The sequence below is a fragment of the Genypterus blacodes genome, unplaced genomic scaffold, assembly GCF_046128005.1.
Source record: "Genypterus blacodes isolate CSIRO-AG114 ecotype Tasmania unplaced genomic scaffold, CSIRO-AGI_Gbla_v1 ptg000141l_1, whole genome shotgun sequence".
NCBI lineage: Eukaryota > Metazoa > Chordata > Actinopteri > Ophidiiformes > Ophidiidae > Genypterus > Genypterus blacodes.
In genome coordinates this window covers 311,405-328,142 of record NW_027466943.1, presented here as the reverse complement: position 1 = coordinate 328,142, position 16,738 = coordinate 311,405, and the positions used below count along the sequence as shown (strand labels likewise).

General features: G+C 44.2%; 1 protein-coding gene across 2 annotated transcripts in view; it reads right to left on the bottom strand.

The window, feature by feature from the left end:
• The window catches only part of aopep (aminopeptidase O (putative)), a 68,325-nt gene extending 51,869 nt beyond the window's left edge, over window positions 1–16,456 (bottom strand). The window contains exons 1-6 of one of the 2 annotated variants that reach the window (XM_076165184.1): window positions 16,429–16,456; window positions 14,374–15,216; window positions 13,876–14,045; window positions 13,436–13,670; window positions 12,376–12,589; window positions 11,565–11,689 (exon numbers count right to left, since the gene is read on the bottom strand). In XM_076165184.1, coding sequence (XP_076021299.1) covers window positions 11,565–11,689; window positions 12,376–12,589; window positions 13,436–13,670; window positions 13,876–14,045; window positions 14,374–15,176 — 1,547 coding nt within the window. In that variant the 5' untranslated portion in view covers window positions 15,177–15,216; window positions 16,429–16,456. Of the gene's footprint in view, window positions 1–11,564; window positions 11,690–12,375; window positions 12,590–13,435; window positions 13,671–13,875; window positions 14,046–14,373; window positions 15,217–15,644; window positions 16,035–16,428 lie in introns of those variants that run through there. The other variant, XM_076165185.1, reaches the window with a different exon arrangement.
• Between the last annotated feature and the right edge of the window lie 282 nt (window positions 16,457–16,738).

The following is a 16,738-nucleotide window of genomic DNA, read 5'->3' as shown; positions in this document are numbered from 1 at the left end:
AACACCTCTGGAGTCTGAAGTCTGAACAGAGGAATGCAATTTTGGTATTAAATCTGTGCACGTACCTCAACTCTGTATCATGCCCATAGACATCTAGCTAACTGAATCACAAATACCACAAGATCCCTACAGGAGAAGTTGTCATGACACAATGATAGGAGGACAGACTGAATAATGACACTGACTCGTCCCCCAGCCTTATGCATGTATGACCAGAAGGTTGTGTCACGTGTCAGCATATGGAACAAGACAACAGAGATCACCTTATGTGACCTTTCTTGTGACTCAACGGTCCCAACACACTGATTAAAGCCTTCTGTATTTTCTCAGGTGACACGCTCAGGCTCACGAGTCACCCTTACTAACTCGGCCCTGAGCTTCAGAGGTGCGAACTAGGGCAAGACTTCAATTTAGCGAGACAGATTGCAACAGTGTTTTGCTCCTCCATCTCTCTATCCATTATTCATCCCTCCATCCTTCCATCCATCCATCCATCGTTCCTGGCTGTAGGCCATTTTCTCCCCAGTGGGACACCTCCATGTATAATGCAGCAGAGGCCCTATCATAGCCCTGTAATTGACATCCCCTGCCCAGCTCAGCTCATAGATAGGACACCGGTGAAACAGACCTGTAAGAGAGGCCACAAGGGAAATGTGATGAGCTAAGCGTGTACATGCGTGAAAATGAGTGAGTGAGACAGAGAGAAACAAAGACAATAAACTTCTAATTCAATAACATAAGACAAGACAAAAATTGGGGAAAGAGAGCAGAAATAAGCAGGATGGGGAGGAGGGGGGGATCAACCAAGATCTAGTGATGGACATAAATGGATAAGAGAGGGACAGAGAGAGAGAGAGAGAGAGAGAGAGAGAGAGAGAGAGAGAGAGAGAGAGAGAGAGAGAGAGAGAGAGAGAGAGAGAGGTGGGGGGGCACCCATTGGTCTGATACTGTGTGATCAGTTTTGCTCTTTCCTCCCCATGTGCAGTGTCAGCTTCATTAAGTGATAACTGTTGAACTGCTGTGACACAGAAACAGCAGCTTCTGTGTCACAGCACTTCAACAGAAATTTCACCCCTTTTGCACATAACAGCAATCCCATAAAAAAATATGAGCTTAAGACACAGACACACGGGCAGGGAGATGGGCAAGAAACATGAAAGACAACATACACACAAAGTAAAGCTTTGTCTGCTGTGTTGTGTTCAAAGGTTGGAGGTTGGCCTTTCCTAATGTCAGCTTACGGGAAGAAGCTTTGTCTGTTTCCCCTCCCTCTCCGCACAGACTGTGGGTTATTTTAGACACAGGGGCCTATTTGACCAAACTCCTACCATCGCCCGTTCTTTTTTAACAAGTCTGACTTCAAATGTCTGGCATTCCAGGCTGGCTGCAGATCAGCACTCTCCTCCCAGACGGGGCCCCAGAGGGGCCAGGCCAAATGCCACTCCATGTAGGGCCTGATCACATGCACAGGGGCCACCGTGGGGTCCCCAGAGAGCTACCCCACCCACATACGCTGCATCATATCCCAGCCTGAAGATAAATAGCCAAAAAGATATCAGAGGTCATCAGAAACAAGGAGGCAACACTGGAGTTGAGTCTGGAGACAATGAGGCTTTGTCACATTGGCACATGGGAAATTAGCAGTAGGTCTTAAGGTTATAGTCTAAATTCTAGTTGTCGCCAAGAGATAAACCTAAAAAGCATCATACAGAGTGTAGATATACTGGAGCTCAGCAGGGATCTGTGTCACACTGATGGGACCCTGGTGGCAGCTGCAGTAGAGAAGAGTACATTGTTTAGTGCAGAAAGCAAAGCTGTCCATCTTACAGTTACTCTGTGGGAATCACTGGAACCCCAAAATACCTCCACTTCGCTGTGATGGAGCATGTGATAAGCTAATGCTGTTTCACCAACACAATTTGAATCAGATTTTACTTAATATGGCAACAACGGCACCGAGCCCAGGGAAGTATTAACTGAATTACTGGTTTGGAGAGTTCTGGATAAGTTCCAGTGATATAAATGTTTTAATCGTCTATAGACAACACACACCAGTCTGAATGTATGTGCACGCAAGTCTTCCACAATGACCTCAACTCAATGTTCAAGCGGACTACTAATGTGGAGCCAGCAAAACAGAATCTTAACAAGCTGAGCCTGTATGCACCTCAGTAACCTGCTGATTACACACGTTTGGCAGCAACACGGTTTCAGAAATGTCTTGTAAATGGTCCAAAATGGGTTAAGACACTATGAGATACCCAGATAATATGTAGATTTCAACTGAAATGCTGGAGCCATTAGGGGTGCTCATGATTCACAGATTATTCTGGAATCAAGAATTTCACTGGTTAAGAAAACATTTAACCGATTACATAAGTGTGTAAATTCTATATTATAATTTCCCACGCTGTCTGTCTCTCCAGCAGCTTTCACGGTGCCCCTCCCCTTCACACACTTAGGTTGTCTCACATGTATATCACATGTATCTCACATGTATCTCACATGTATTGGGCTGTTTGCAGTGATGTGTGTCAAACGCATTGCTCTCTGGCTTATTTAAGCGTGTTGTTTATTTTGGGTTAGATACTTAACCTGGATTATTCAATATGAGATTCATTTTTGGGACTATCTGCTTTGAAACGTGGCCCTCAACTGTCTTGGATACAAAAACTAGGTGTAAAAGTTATTATGTTATGCTCCATCGGATCTTAGTTGTCATGTTCTTGAATAAAAATTAGCAGGACTAATGTATTTTTTATTTTTCTACTTTCTATATCTGACCACTGACTTTCATTGATTGATTGATGCATTTGTGTTTCCTTAAGGAACTACACAGCTTCCTTTACTTTAGCCTGTGGATAACTTATCTGTTATAACTTTGTAACTCTAAAACGTCACCAATGGTTTAATAGGGTATCATTGTGACTGATGCCCCCTAGTGGTGTTAATGGTTAATCGATTATTGATCTATTAGATACTTCAACTACCACTAAACAATTTTTTTTTATATTTGAATACCAACAGGCCATATTTGCCCTTAAGTTGGATTCTGTTAGGATTTGGTTACATCACCAAATACAGAGAACAAAGTTTAGTATGAACATGTCAAGTGGCAACTTGAGCAGCACCAAATTCATTGCATTTAATGGAGGGACACAGAAAAACAAACCTAATGTTGAATCTCATAAAAGACTGCAACATTCTCAGATGGTTAGATTGATGATAAGGCTGTAGAGTGAGGTGTAAAGTGGGGGGGAACAGGGCTGAGCAGATTAGCAGTTTCATGATGGGAAAGGACACAGGATCCACCTTGCTTGTGACTTCCTCCCCTTCCTCAATTCACACAAACCTGATGATACCAAACTCCATCTTGCCTCATGTTATAACGTCAGAACATTTTGCCAGGGGAGGAATCTGGTTACTGACCAACCACATGCCAACTGATACAGTATATATACATGCTGTGTGTAGACAAATGCAGTAAATATGTACTAGCTTTAACCACATGTCATACCTACAAGTGTGTAACTAACAGCTACAAATGCACAAACACATATACCAGCAGAAAGACCTGCACCCCCACATTATCACCCACACATACTTTAACCAGAGCTACTTTGAATCCGTATCAGAAGAGACGTGATAGCAGATGTTTGATCTGTCTTTCAACCCACAGTCCAGTATGTTCCTTGTTAAGTTTAGTCATATTCATATTCATCCACAACCTGATGTCAGGTCAGAGGAATGTTACTTGTGTGTGCATGCGTGCGTGCGTGCGTGCGTGCGTGCGTGCGTGCGTGCGTGCGTGCGTATGTTTGTGTAAGTGATGCCAGTGATGAGATTGGAAGCAAACAAGATAACATTTTTCTGTAATTGTGGTCTTCATTGTGGAATGCATAGCTGTGATGTGGCAATGTCTTAGAGATCTGGAATACATGCAATCATTTCTTAATTTATACTGTTCATTCATCATAACACAGTAAAGTTTCATATATATGTATGGCTTATCTTATCTTACTGCGTGTAATATGGTCCAAAGCTGATGTATCTAGACCTACTCAAGCCTCTTAGTTAGTCCAAAAGGACTTGTCAACATGACAGTTACTGTATATGACACAACCCACATCCCGGTCTCACTGTCTACTTGCAAAGGGCTATCACTCTACACAAAGCACTCAAGAATACTCTACTAAGAAAAAGACATTTTAAACATATTTTACATAGTTTTTTTGCTTGTAGGGCAAAAGAGTGAGTGAATGAAAGACTGAGGAGATGCAAAGTGAGACTGCGGGGCTGTATTCAGAGAATGAAAAGATGGATGGAGGTCAGATCGACCTGATATCAGCAAGTCTGCTCTATAGAGGGTACAGACTGCCACCTGGTCGCTCTGTCTTTTAGGCAATCCGTGAAGGTGATGGATATACTAGGGGTTAAAGGTGGTTGATGGAAATACTTTTGGAGGCCTTTTCAACGATTCCATTACAGACAAGCTTGGAAAAATGCATATAGCATTACTTTGACAAGTGACAGGGTACAAGAGCAATTTGACATTTCCTATTCACACCGAAGAAATGCCTTGAGTGTCAACAGGTATTTACACACAAACACTGTGAGTGAGTGAAGTTTAGGTTAAGAAGGATCCATAGTGGACAAAATGGTCAGCATGCAGTCAAAAATGTTATTACCAACACCTAGATTTTATTAGACTATATTTTACTTGACTGAAGCAAAATTCTGAAAGCCACCATGCTAGCAGAGTGGCTTGGAGCACAGCGCTCTGCCCTGGGCTAAAAGCAAAGCCAGACATTGAAAGCATTACCATTGAGCATTTCACAGCACTTTGTTTCAAATGTCTCATTTTGACCGGTTCAGCACAGAGGTCCCACGGACATTAAGCCGTCTGGCTTTGCACAGACAAATGAAATTACCCTCAGCCTCTGGGTTCCACTACCACATACACACACATACACCCCTACATGCACACAAAGAGCAGCGGCGTCCCCTACACCGTACAATGGACCCATCCATCACTCCAGGGAATGGGTCCTGTGGACTCATCCATTAGTCAGTTGAATGGGTGTGCAGTGACAGGCCTGTCTTGCCATAGCCTGTAATCCAGAGTTATGGAACAGTGTGCCGGTGTTACTGTTAAATGTTGCACTATATGCCAGCTGTTTCCAGCAGGACAGCAGGATCACATCTGAGGGCAGTTTAAAGCTACACGTGCACATTATAAGCATACACACACACACACACACACACACACACACACACACACACACACACATATATATTTCTTGCAGTGGGTATTGTTTTTAATTGTGCTGTACATTCAACAATCAGTTATCAAGAGAAGATGAGAATTTCACTCAAAATGATGCTAACCCAGACCACTCCTTTGAAAGCACAATACATGTTCATCATATAATCGCCCTTATCACTCACATGTGCCTGCCACCAATTTAAAATAAAGCAATAGTGGCGGTCCTGACTGTAACCCCAACCAATGTGCCAAGATTAACCCAAATCTGATAAAAAGCAGAGTTACTGCTGTGATGACAACACACCTGCTGCTACCATGTAGCCTGAGTGTAATGAACAAAGACATTACTTTGAACATTTATTTAATCATCCATGAATTACGGCTGAGCTGTAACAAGAACAATATATAGAAGATGATGTCAGCATTAGAAAATAGATAGCATTTACTGAGATTATTATTGAGTCCCAAAGATAAATGTGTCCTCTGCACTGAAGCCCTTCCTACCTGTGAGAAGCCACAGTGCAGAGGGGAAAGGACCAGGATGTGTGATATATATTGACCTTATAATATATATGATAATTTCGCCTATTATCACCCACATACTCATTTAATAAATATCACCAAGAATAGTCATATATAATTGTCAAATGTAATTACCATAATATATGGCTGTAGTATGGTCCCCATTATTACCATGAAGCCAATACTGTTTTGAAAACAAATCAATAGCAAAGGCTCTGACTTTAACCCCCAATCGCCCAATTTTGATCAATATCTGATTTATTTTTTTAAAACATGATCACTATGATAAACAAACACCAGTGAGTGCAATAAACCTGCCTGCTACGATATAGTGTGGGTGGAACAACTGTGCATCTGACTACCCCTATGGACAAATACCATGATCACAACAATCTGTCTCTATCTGCAGATAGAGAAGGAGAGCTGGGAGGAACAGGTGAGGAAGGTCCATAAAAGAACAACATGCATGGACCCTGGTGTCTTCATTATAAGCAGAGAAAAGTTTGACCAAAATAAAGGAGGGAAGAAAAGATGTAGAGTGCAGTGGTCAGTACTTATGTGGGTCTGGAGTTGATATGTGCGTTAAATTGAGATTGTGGAGGCAGCAGGGGGCAGGTAGAGGAACAGGGGGGCTGGAAACTAAATAAATAGCTCACCTAAAAAGTCTTTGCTATATGCAATCACTTTAAACGTGTGCACATTAGCCTCCCTCTCCCATCCAGGTGCAGGCATGCAGAGCTACCTATTCAACCCTCCACGCTCTTTTGTGCGGCGACAGAAGAGAGGGAGATCCACTCAAGTTGGGAAGAAAGAAACAACTCATCCTTGACTATTTGATTAACAACTGTCTCCCCTGCCAGAAATCTGTCCCCCGACATCCCACCCTCCCCACCCTGAACCCCCAATTGCCTTCTCAAAGAACAGGTCTCTGTCGCACACTTCTAGGGTTACCGCAAAGATCACACCAGAGTGAAGCGCAGAAAGGCAAGAAATCCACTGAGACACTCAAAGGGAGAGAGTGGGACAAGGAGTGGGAGGACTGGGAAAGAAATGGAGAAAGGAGGAACAGAGAAAAGAGGACAGGGTAGGTCAAGAGAGGAGGAATAGAGGGCAGAGGGAGGTAGGAGGTGCAATTCAATGAGGGCGCAAAGTGGCGAGGAATCATGGCCAGTGAAGTGGAAGCGTGAGACTGATGAAGATGAGGAGAGGAGCTGGGTGCGCCAGGTTAGGATTAACATCCTTTCTTAGCATTTTGTGGTCTGCTGTTATTATACAATTACTTACATTGGTCGACCATTTAAGATGGTAATGAGCCGCTACAGCTTTCCTTAAAATTAATGATCCCACCTTAACGATCAGCTTTACCTTTTCTTAAAACACCGTACCGTACCGTGCTTTCTGTGTGTTCAGGCCCATTAACTACAAATGATGTAGATTATTACTAACCAGTTTCCAAAGTATTCTATAAATTCTTCATCGCCCATGATCAGAAAATATACTCTCACAAACACACAGCTGCGTGATCTTTAATGGAATCGTTGTCTCTGGGGAATGTAGGAAATCAAAATAAACCTTTGGGCTGTTCCTTTGGAAACAATCAGCAGTAAGTTCTATACAGTTCTTTAAACGATGCACTTTAAAGAACTGTATAGCCCCCCCCTCCCCCTCCCCACGGCCCCAGACCTCACAATCGCTACTTCCTCCCAGCAGGGACTAAGGGCCAATGAAACTTCCTGCTAGCCCATAAACAAACTATGCAGTCGACTGAAGTGAAGCCGAAAATCCTCCAGTCCCACTCAGAGAGGTCAAGAGGTATATACCCGGCCACATTTCTTAGCAAGTGTCAGTGACAGCTATACAACTGCCTCGTTTGCTCATACTGCTAGTGGAACTAACAGTTTAACTACTTGCTCATATTTCTCCTCTTTTGTTCAGGCAACCATTTAATATCACATCTAATTCTTTGTTGGGGTGCAAATAAATATTCGGGCCATAAAAATGTTGTGTAAGACATGTGTGCCATGTGTTTGTGGCCAACAATAGTAACTACAACCAGTACAAATATGATACTGCAGGGGTCTGATATTGTCCAAATGGGTCCAGACGGGTTCAGACGTCATTGTGGCACACTGAGTACACAAGCCGACATCAGTACTTTCACAATGCGCATTACTCACACAAACAGAAGCGCAGGAAACAGCTTGTAAGTGATGCAAAACAAACTCACAAGTAGTGAAAGGCTCATTTTAACACTTTACAAAATGTGTGGAAACCAACAATCTCTCAGGGGCAGCAGATACGTCTTCATCTGGCCAAGTGGCAAGTGGAGAGATACCCGATTCTGTTCCGCAGTCCGCCACTTTAGGACGCCTGGAGACCTCGGCTTCAAAGAGGCGAGAGGAAGTGCCGTGCCCTTCCTGTCACTCCCAATCGAACCGAGTGACGTGGCCGAGATTTGATAAGGAGATTACACATCCACAGGCACATGAAAAACAAAGTTCTACTCATGTATTTCAAAGCGGATTCACCACTGTGCTCACTGATCGAAAACAAACAGTGGCCACTCTCTTTATTCCTCTCCTCATCATCATCAATCACTCACCTACTGTCTTTTTCTCCGCCTCAGTCTCCTTTTTAGTCTTTTATCATGAGAACACACAGGCAGAGGGATTCAGTTTCATATACAGTATCATCTGCATGTCTTATATGTATGATTATCTTCAACTAAAACTGACTGATGGTGTTCATCTTAAATTGGCTTTGCATAAATCCAGCGTAGTAGCGACTGAATTCCGGCCCCCGGAAGCAAGATTTGCTAAGCCTACAACCCTCTGTGTGTGCATCAGAAAACCTTGTACGTGGCACAGCCCATGAATCCAGACGTGCCCTTACATGACTTCTTAATCTTCGGTTTCCGCCCTCCCTCTTTGTACAAAAACTTCACGCCACTCTGAATCCTCCCTCTGCCCTCCCTTCTCTGTATCACACTACAAAAGCTTCATGCCTCCCTGCTACAGCTCCCTCGGCTTTCAGCCCCTCCACCCCTGCAGTTTCCAGTGGGGCACTGTACAAAAACTCGGCTTGGCTTGGTCCCAGGCACGGAGGCCCACATACCTCAAAATCTCGAGATTAAATAGCGCCAGTCTCTTGAAGTCCTTCCAGGGGCTAATGGCTTTTGTTGCTGGGAATAATCCACACATCCTCTCCCACATCCTGGGGGTCCGCTGGCCTGTCGCGAACCCTCTCTCCCATCTCCATCTCAATCTACACCTCCAGTTCAGTTGACCTCCCCGCCTCACTCCGGCACAACCCCGTGTTTAAGTGTGGAAGCATGCGGAACCGAACCACCCGCACTGATGGGAGGACACAGTGGGTTGACATACCGTTGAGACCCATGCAGGTTTTTATAGGGAGTCAGTGCAGGTGCTGTCTGAAGCTTAATGAAGGCCTTAAATCTTGACTGTCATTTACAGCTAACTGGAGTTTAGGCAGCAGGGTCAGGAGGTATAAGTGCCTTGGAGCAATCCTCATATGGCAAAGAAAACATACATCAAGCAAAAGAACAGCCTTTCTGTGTCAGTACATTCCAAATAAACACGGAAGGCTGAATGATTTTTCATAGATCAAAGAGTGCTGTGGTGCGGCGGTTGAATAAACATGCAAAGTCGAGCACTAGGTCTGAAATTTGACCCTTTGTTACTCTCCTACACAATGTTTCGAGACCACTATGACGGCAGAAATCCACACAGAATACATATCCAGGTATGAGCTCATGTCCTGTCTGAGGGACATTTTTCCAGAGGGACCGAGAGAGAGAGCGAGCGTGAGGGGCCAAGCAGTTTACATAATCAAAATTTGTTTAAAAAGGCCAGACATTTATGCTCTTTCCAAATTTAACTTCACTCATTAAACTACTGGCTGCCTGGCTCGCTCATATCCACAGTCAGACCATATGACAGGTGGGATTACTTATATGGTGGAAACAATATCAAATTTGATTTCCAGCAAAACTATCGCTTTTATGGCTACAGGTCAGAGTGCTTTGCCATATAAAGAAATGGAAAGAAGGAAAACCGGCGGCAAACACAGGGGGCAGGAGGAGTGTGGGACATTGGGAGGGCAGAGAGAGAGAGGCAGGAACAGAGGGATGAGTGAGAGAATGAATGAGAGGAAATAAAGAAAGGATCAGCAGATGCTTGATACTGCCATTTTTCATGATAGAAGAAAGAGAGGAAATGGGGGCGAGTAAATCTTGGAGGTTAAAAAAGGAAAGAGGGAAACGAGTCATTGGGAGCATAGAGGACACAGTGAAGAAAGGGAGGACGGGAGAAATGGACGGATTATCGCAGAGACAGGCGGGGAGTGTGGAAAGAAATGCATGGGGGTTGTGATGGTGAGGCTGATGCTTTGTGTCCACATACAGGCACAGTGTGCAGCAGAGTGCCTGAAACCGCTGCTGGTAAACAGCACACTACTGAGTGGCTTGCTGAGTCAATAACGCGGTGCCCAGAGGAGGGTTTAGTCAGCACTCCCATCAGAAGGGTCAAGGTTTGCGTTTGGCACTTGGGGGTCTTTGAGGGAAGGAAAAAAATGAATGGAAGAGCTAACAGACATGTTAGCTTTGGAGAAATAGGGATGGAGAAAGTGCAGAATAAGTAACTTTGGATGAGAGTGTCGGCGTCACGGCTTCAACGTAAACGCGCGAACAAGTGAATCAATGTGGTCGACTGTGGCAGCAGTGAGTGACGTCGACCGAGTCAAGCTTCGGAAAAGGGATAAAGGAACGGAGCTGTTTAGAATGGAAAAAGGATTAAATAAGAAAAGAGTGTAGTCTTTTAGGAATGGGATGAAGGATGGAAAAGGGTTTAAAGGAAAGGCACAGGATACAGATTTAGATATAGATACACATTCTGTAGTCTGTCTCTCATTGCTCTTTGTTTAGATTTCATCTGTGTATTTGATGTCCACATACAGATATAAACTTGGAATCTGAGTCCCAGGAGCGAGTGTTGAACTCTTTCATGTTTGGGGGAAAATGGATTGAAAAGAGGAAGGAGGGAGTTGTGGTTGTACTCTTCAATTCAGTAAATTGTTCTCATTAATTCTAATGCAGAGGTAAGGTAGGTGGGTTGGGGGGAGGTGAAATATGAAGTAAAACATTTATCACACCAAAGAATCTGAAGCTCCGGATTGTGAACGTTTTTCTTGGAAAACCAAACTGAGGCAGCAGAATAGAGAGGAAAAGTACCACAGTTCTTAATGTGCTGTAGTTTTGCTGTGGAAAATGTGAAAAAGAAAGTAACTCAGTGTTTAGCACAGCAGAAATATCTTAAAAACCATCAGCCACAAACCCAGAGGACACAAAGAATCAAAGAACATTTCAGGAATGAAACGCTTTTGTTTCATCCTGAAGGCAGCATGTAAACACATCAGACTGCTTTTGTTTCATTAAATCATCTATAGGTCAAACTAAAGCCTATATAAAGACTTTGCTTTACAGCTACAAAATGGAATCCTTCGCTAGTTTCTTCTTGTTCACGTTCACCTTTTGCATGAATTGCAGATTTCATTAGAAGCTGCTAAGTCACAATCCCTGTGCGCCTGATTAATGGAAGCTGGAGGGCAACTGCAAATACTCCCACACTCGTTCATCATAAAGCTACCTTCCTTCTCTCTGGCGCTTCCTTCCTTCCCAGCCCCCTTCCTCTGTCTTCCCTCCAGCCCTGAGCTCTGTGTACATCACCCCCTCCTCTTCCCGAGACGCCTGTGTCATTACCTGGCCATGCCCAGGCTGGAGAATCCTGCAGGGACGATGAGAACATCCAGACGAGGAAAGGGATGGACCCCAAGAACGGCGTGGGCTGCAGCCAGACATTGCGGCAGCAGCGTGAGGACACCCATCTGTAACAGGAAAGTTTGTTTTAAAATCGATACACCACTGATCTCAGCAGATTTCTCCATTTTCAGTAAATTTACATCCTAACTTGGTCACTGGCATTGTACATTTGGTCAAAACACTTTTTTAACACCATTTTAATCTTACTTAACTATAACTTGATGTACTTTTCCATGGATCATGTTCTATAGACCAATAGGGTCCATTCAAAGGCCTACAGACTGGACTGCTGCACCTACAGATCTGGTAAGTCAACTGCCAAATAGCTCAACAATATAACTATAACATACAAAAAAACAACATCAGTGATCAAGTTTTCACATATCTTTCCTAAAAGTCCCAGGAAAAATAGAACAAAGAAAACAACAGCATTTTTATTATTTTGTTTATCAACTGGCTTTAACTCTAGAGACGTCATGAGTAAGCTTTATGAGAAATAGCTGCTGTGTGTGAATATCTAAGTCTAATGCTCAGATTCTATAACGCTTTCAGAAAATTTAAAGATCTCATTAAGAGCAGCAGGAAAGTTTCAAGTGGCCACTGCGGTAATAAGGTCTAATACTTTTACCATCCGGGCAATTAAAAACTGCTGGCACCGTGACATAAACATTAACTTGTGCTGACTGTCAGTTTTCTAATCAAATAAAATATAATTAGCTGGAGTCTCAGTGGCTCTTTATCAAAACTCCACCTGGGCCTTCTGCAGCAGGCAGACGGGGGCAAACACACGGTGAGGGATCACCCGCTGGGATCTTGCCAACTGCTCGGTAAATCGACAAGGGTAGTCGCCATGGGAACAAGAGATGTCGTCATCCACCATGCTTGAATAATCAGTTACAGAGACCTCCTCGTCCTCAAGGGAAGAGTAAGAGAATGCAGAGTCTGAGCGGGTGGTCTGGTCTCCGCTGGAGCAGATTAAAACGGGAAGGAAAGTTTAATCCAAGGTTAACAAAGGGGAGTGAAAGAATGTTCTGTAAGAAAGAATACACATTGCTACAGGTAGAGGAGCCAACACGGTAAACTGTGCCCTTTATCCGTGTGCCAAATGAAAGCAATGGAAATATGGAATATATATGTCACAAAGTCAAACCGCAGAAAGCCCCAAAATATCAGAGCGTCCACACGCAATCTCTTTCACTCTAAATCCAATATCCAGCATTAACTCCATCCTCTGCATCAGAGCCGTTCCAAGGGTTTTCAGCAACATCCAAGTTTCCTTCCAGCCATTCAGTGAAAATAAAGGCTTTCCTTGTAGTGGGAGATTCCTGGGGCAGGCAGCAGGCTACAACTGGGCTGCTGCTGGAGGAAAACCATGAGGGGAGGAGGAGGATTACTGGAAACCCAGAGGCAGACCTGCCAATGCGGCGGGCAGCGGACAGGGGACCCCAGCCCAACCCTGCCCTGCCCCCAGCAAACCAGCCCAGGCTTATGCCCACGGGACAATACGCTGTACCAAATCTATAAAACTAATGTCAGCTTTCCTTTTTCTGTCTCCAAACCTAATTTCTGCAGGACAGACGTGCTTTTAGTCGTGTTGAACCCACTGCACTATGACGTACACGTCAATGTGCTTGTCATAAAAACTGGAGTGCTCCACCCTATTCATCGCCTGAACTTCACCTGCACCGCTAAGTTCGGTGAAATGAGAGGTTTGCCATGGAACGTCGAAGGGCCAGACTTGGGTTAATGGCTGTCTGGAGAAGAGGAAGTCTTAGGACAAGAAAAGAACACAGGAAAAATAATAAAATTACCTGCCAGTCTGGAGTGTGGAGCCCTTTACTGCTTCAGCACTGGAGCTCCCAAGTGAAGGCCCAGCCTCGTTCTGTACCCTCGGCCCGGGCTTAGAACCACTATCCATCCTGTCACTAACCCCACTGTCCAAGTCCATGGGAACATGTGTTGTGACTTGGCACCAGTGGCCCACAGCCAAGGTGAAGGTGGAGGCGGGCATGGGCATAGTGACAGAGTAATTCCAGATTAAGGAACCTGCAGACAGAGAGGGAACAGAAGTGAAATGAAAAGGGTCAATAATGAAAAAGAGATGGGATACAAAAGCAATACAAAAGATACATTCATTCAAAATAAAATACAAAATAAAGTGAGAATTGTCAGTAAAGCAAAAAAATAATAATATAAAGGAGCAATTAAGAATCATCTGAATAATCCTCCAATAAAGGCATGTGATTCTTACCTGTGTCCCCATCTGCAATAGGTATGGGCTGATCCTCTCCACTCATCAAAACCACACACTCACTGGGGGCCCGCACTGTTGCCTGCCATGTTGACATGGCAACAGGAGGCTCCTGGCAGGGGAAGAGGGCTCGGTTGTTGATGGGAGAACCGGCAGTGTAAACACACACCCTGCAAGGGTAAACAGAGGTAAACTATAAACAACCCTCATCGCAGTGCTGAAAGGAGCCAGCACATACGCACACATACACAAATTCATCCATACACACAAGCAGAGTATAATAGCCGGAGGGGCATTTCTGTGAATTAATGAGCCTGTCTTCCTTTATTCTAACATGGCAAGCTCAGAATATGACTGTAATTCAACTGGCACAAATAAGCGCCTGCATAATGCAGACAAAGAATGTGCCGAATGCCATCCGGTATGAAATATATTTAAATGTTTAGAATAATAACACAACACTATTGTTTCACGGTTCAACTCCTTTCTCACACAAACCTGTTGTCCTGGTCTTTGGTCCACTTTACAGAGCCTCCGGTGGGTTTGGTCTCATAGCAGATCCGGAGGACTCGAGGAAACTCCTGAGGGCATGTGACACCCTTCTTCCTCACCTGCAGGCTCCAGCGGTCCATATGGAACAGCAGGGAACCGTCATCCTGAGCACCGGGAGCGCTGCTACACTGGGAGAAGAGGCGATGCTGCTGCCTGCACTGGTTTGAGGGGATGTTGATGAGTTTCTGAATAAGGGCTGCAGACGGACTGATGGAGCCCACACCTGCCGTATCAGATAACAGCCCCTTTAAAAGGCTAGACATGGCTGACACAGAGGTGACGTCCACCTCTTCAACCTTTGACACGTCGAGGTCACAACAGTCCAGCACTAAGGTGAAATCACTGTTACTTGTGTTTTCCCATGATGCATCAGGGTGCAAAGTTTGAACATGTGTAGCTTCAGGTCCAGCTTGCACACCCTGCCCTCGTACGGCCTGATACTCAGAGCCTTCGCTTCCCTCTGTCTCTCCCATCCTGGTAGTATACTGTCCATTATTGTTGTCCTTCTTATCTTCCTCTATGCCAACTGGATTCCCATCTGCACTACTAAGTCCAGCACTGACCCCCTCCTCAGGGCCAGTCCTCAGGTCCGGGCAAGGCTCCAGAAACAAAACTACATTACCGGTGATGACCCTCCTGCCAAAGCAAACCGTCAGGTCCAGTACATAGTGCTGGACTAGTATGTGGCTGGTATTGGCCCGGAGTGGAAGGTCAGCCATATCTGGGTCTACGTCCTCATCAGGCTCCATGTCACACACAGTCAATGTGGTCAAATGTTAGCAAAGGAACCTGGAAATTAAAACCAAGCTGTGACTTAAAGGTTTGATTTGTTCATGTTCTGGTTTTGTGCATGTTTATGCAAGTTTAATACAAAAGTATTGGTGGATATTCCATTGCATCCTGTCTGACTGAAGTATGTGAGAAACATTCTACCAGAGTGCAATGTCATGGAGCCAAATCTGTCAGATGCAAAACACACCACATATTTCACTCGTATTCCCAAAACACTGAGATAAATGTTTTGCATTCCCATTTTCATCTGTTTATAGCAAAGTTCTACCAAACCTCCTCAACCCAGCAGCAGGAAGAACTAACTAACTCTGAAATCTGGTCATATCCTGTATTGATGCTTCCTATATGCGTCTCTGCTGTCAGGATCTATCCATTTAGCTCGCTCCAGGCATGAAGTAGGCTTGGCAGGACAGAGGTGCAATTACCATTTACAGCAGGCATTCCTCAGAGGTTCCTCAGTGCAGTAGCATAATCATGAAAAAAATAAGTGAGCAGAGAAATTATCAGAAAGTGAGCTGTAAAGAACTTCAACTTGGACTTCGTGATTATTGACTGTGTTTCTTATTTCACAGTTATATAATAACATAGTTGTGGGCTGGTATGGGCTTGCTGCAGTATTATCACACACAGGGAGGTTTTGAACTTATTGTAAACTATTTCCTAGTGTTTGGTGTTTATAGCATGCCAGAGAGCAGGTAAGAGCCTGTCTACACTCAATGACCCCTCACACATACCACTGCTGAAGGGTTCGGCTTTACCTGGGCTGTTATGATGGGATGTGATGTGATATATAGGCTGCCATAGAGCTGAATGTGTGCCTGCATGAAGCTGGGAACAGGCATCCACAGCAACAACCTGCATCCTGGTATCCTGCTCTAATCAGCTGTTACAATGTCAGCTGCTATAAAAGAGCTCAACCAGCCAAGATGGGGAATAATACAGTAAACAGTGCAGTAAACAACACTAGCAGGCGAGTGAGGTTTTAATAACGTTTATTCATGTTTTGTTCAGGCCATTGAGAGCTCTGAAACTTTATCTCGCAAGTAAGATGAGCGTTGTCGTGATGAACAAACTCACCGGGCGTAACTGCAGCAAGTATTGATAAGAGGTTACAATGTAGCTTCCGGTGTTGTAATAACGTAGAAAAATAACTTACAGGTACCGTCTAACATCAGAGACACACTGAAGGGATGAAGTATTACAACTAACCTGCGTCTGTATCTGGCGGCATATTGGGGCGACTGATTATGGCGTCATACACAGCGCGACTGCAGCGGGTTGTTATGAATCTTTTCCTGCCTCATGACGTCAGTTTGTAGTTCTGCCATCTGCGTCTATATGTAATGATATTGCCAAATATCAATATAGACCCAATAAACGTTATTGAAACCTCGCTCGCCTGTTAGTGTTTTTGTTTAACAGCCGTGTGGAAATTACATGTATAGAGACGAACACACAAGCACAAACACAACTTGTTTACTCTGGACACCTCTGCAGTTACTGTATTATTCCCCATCTT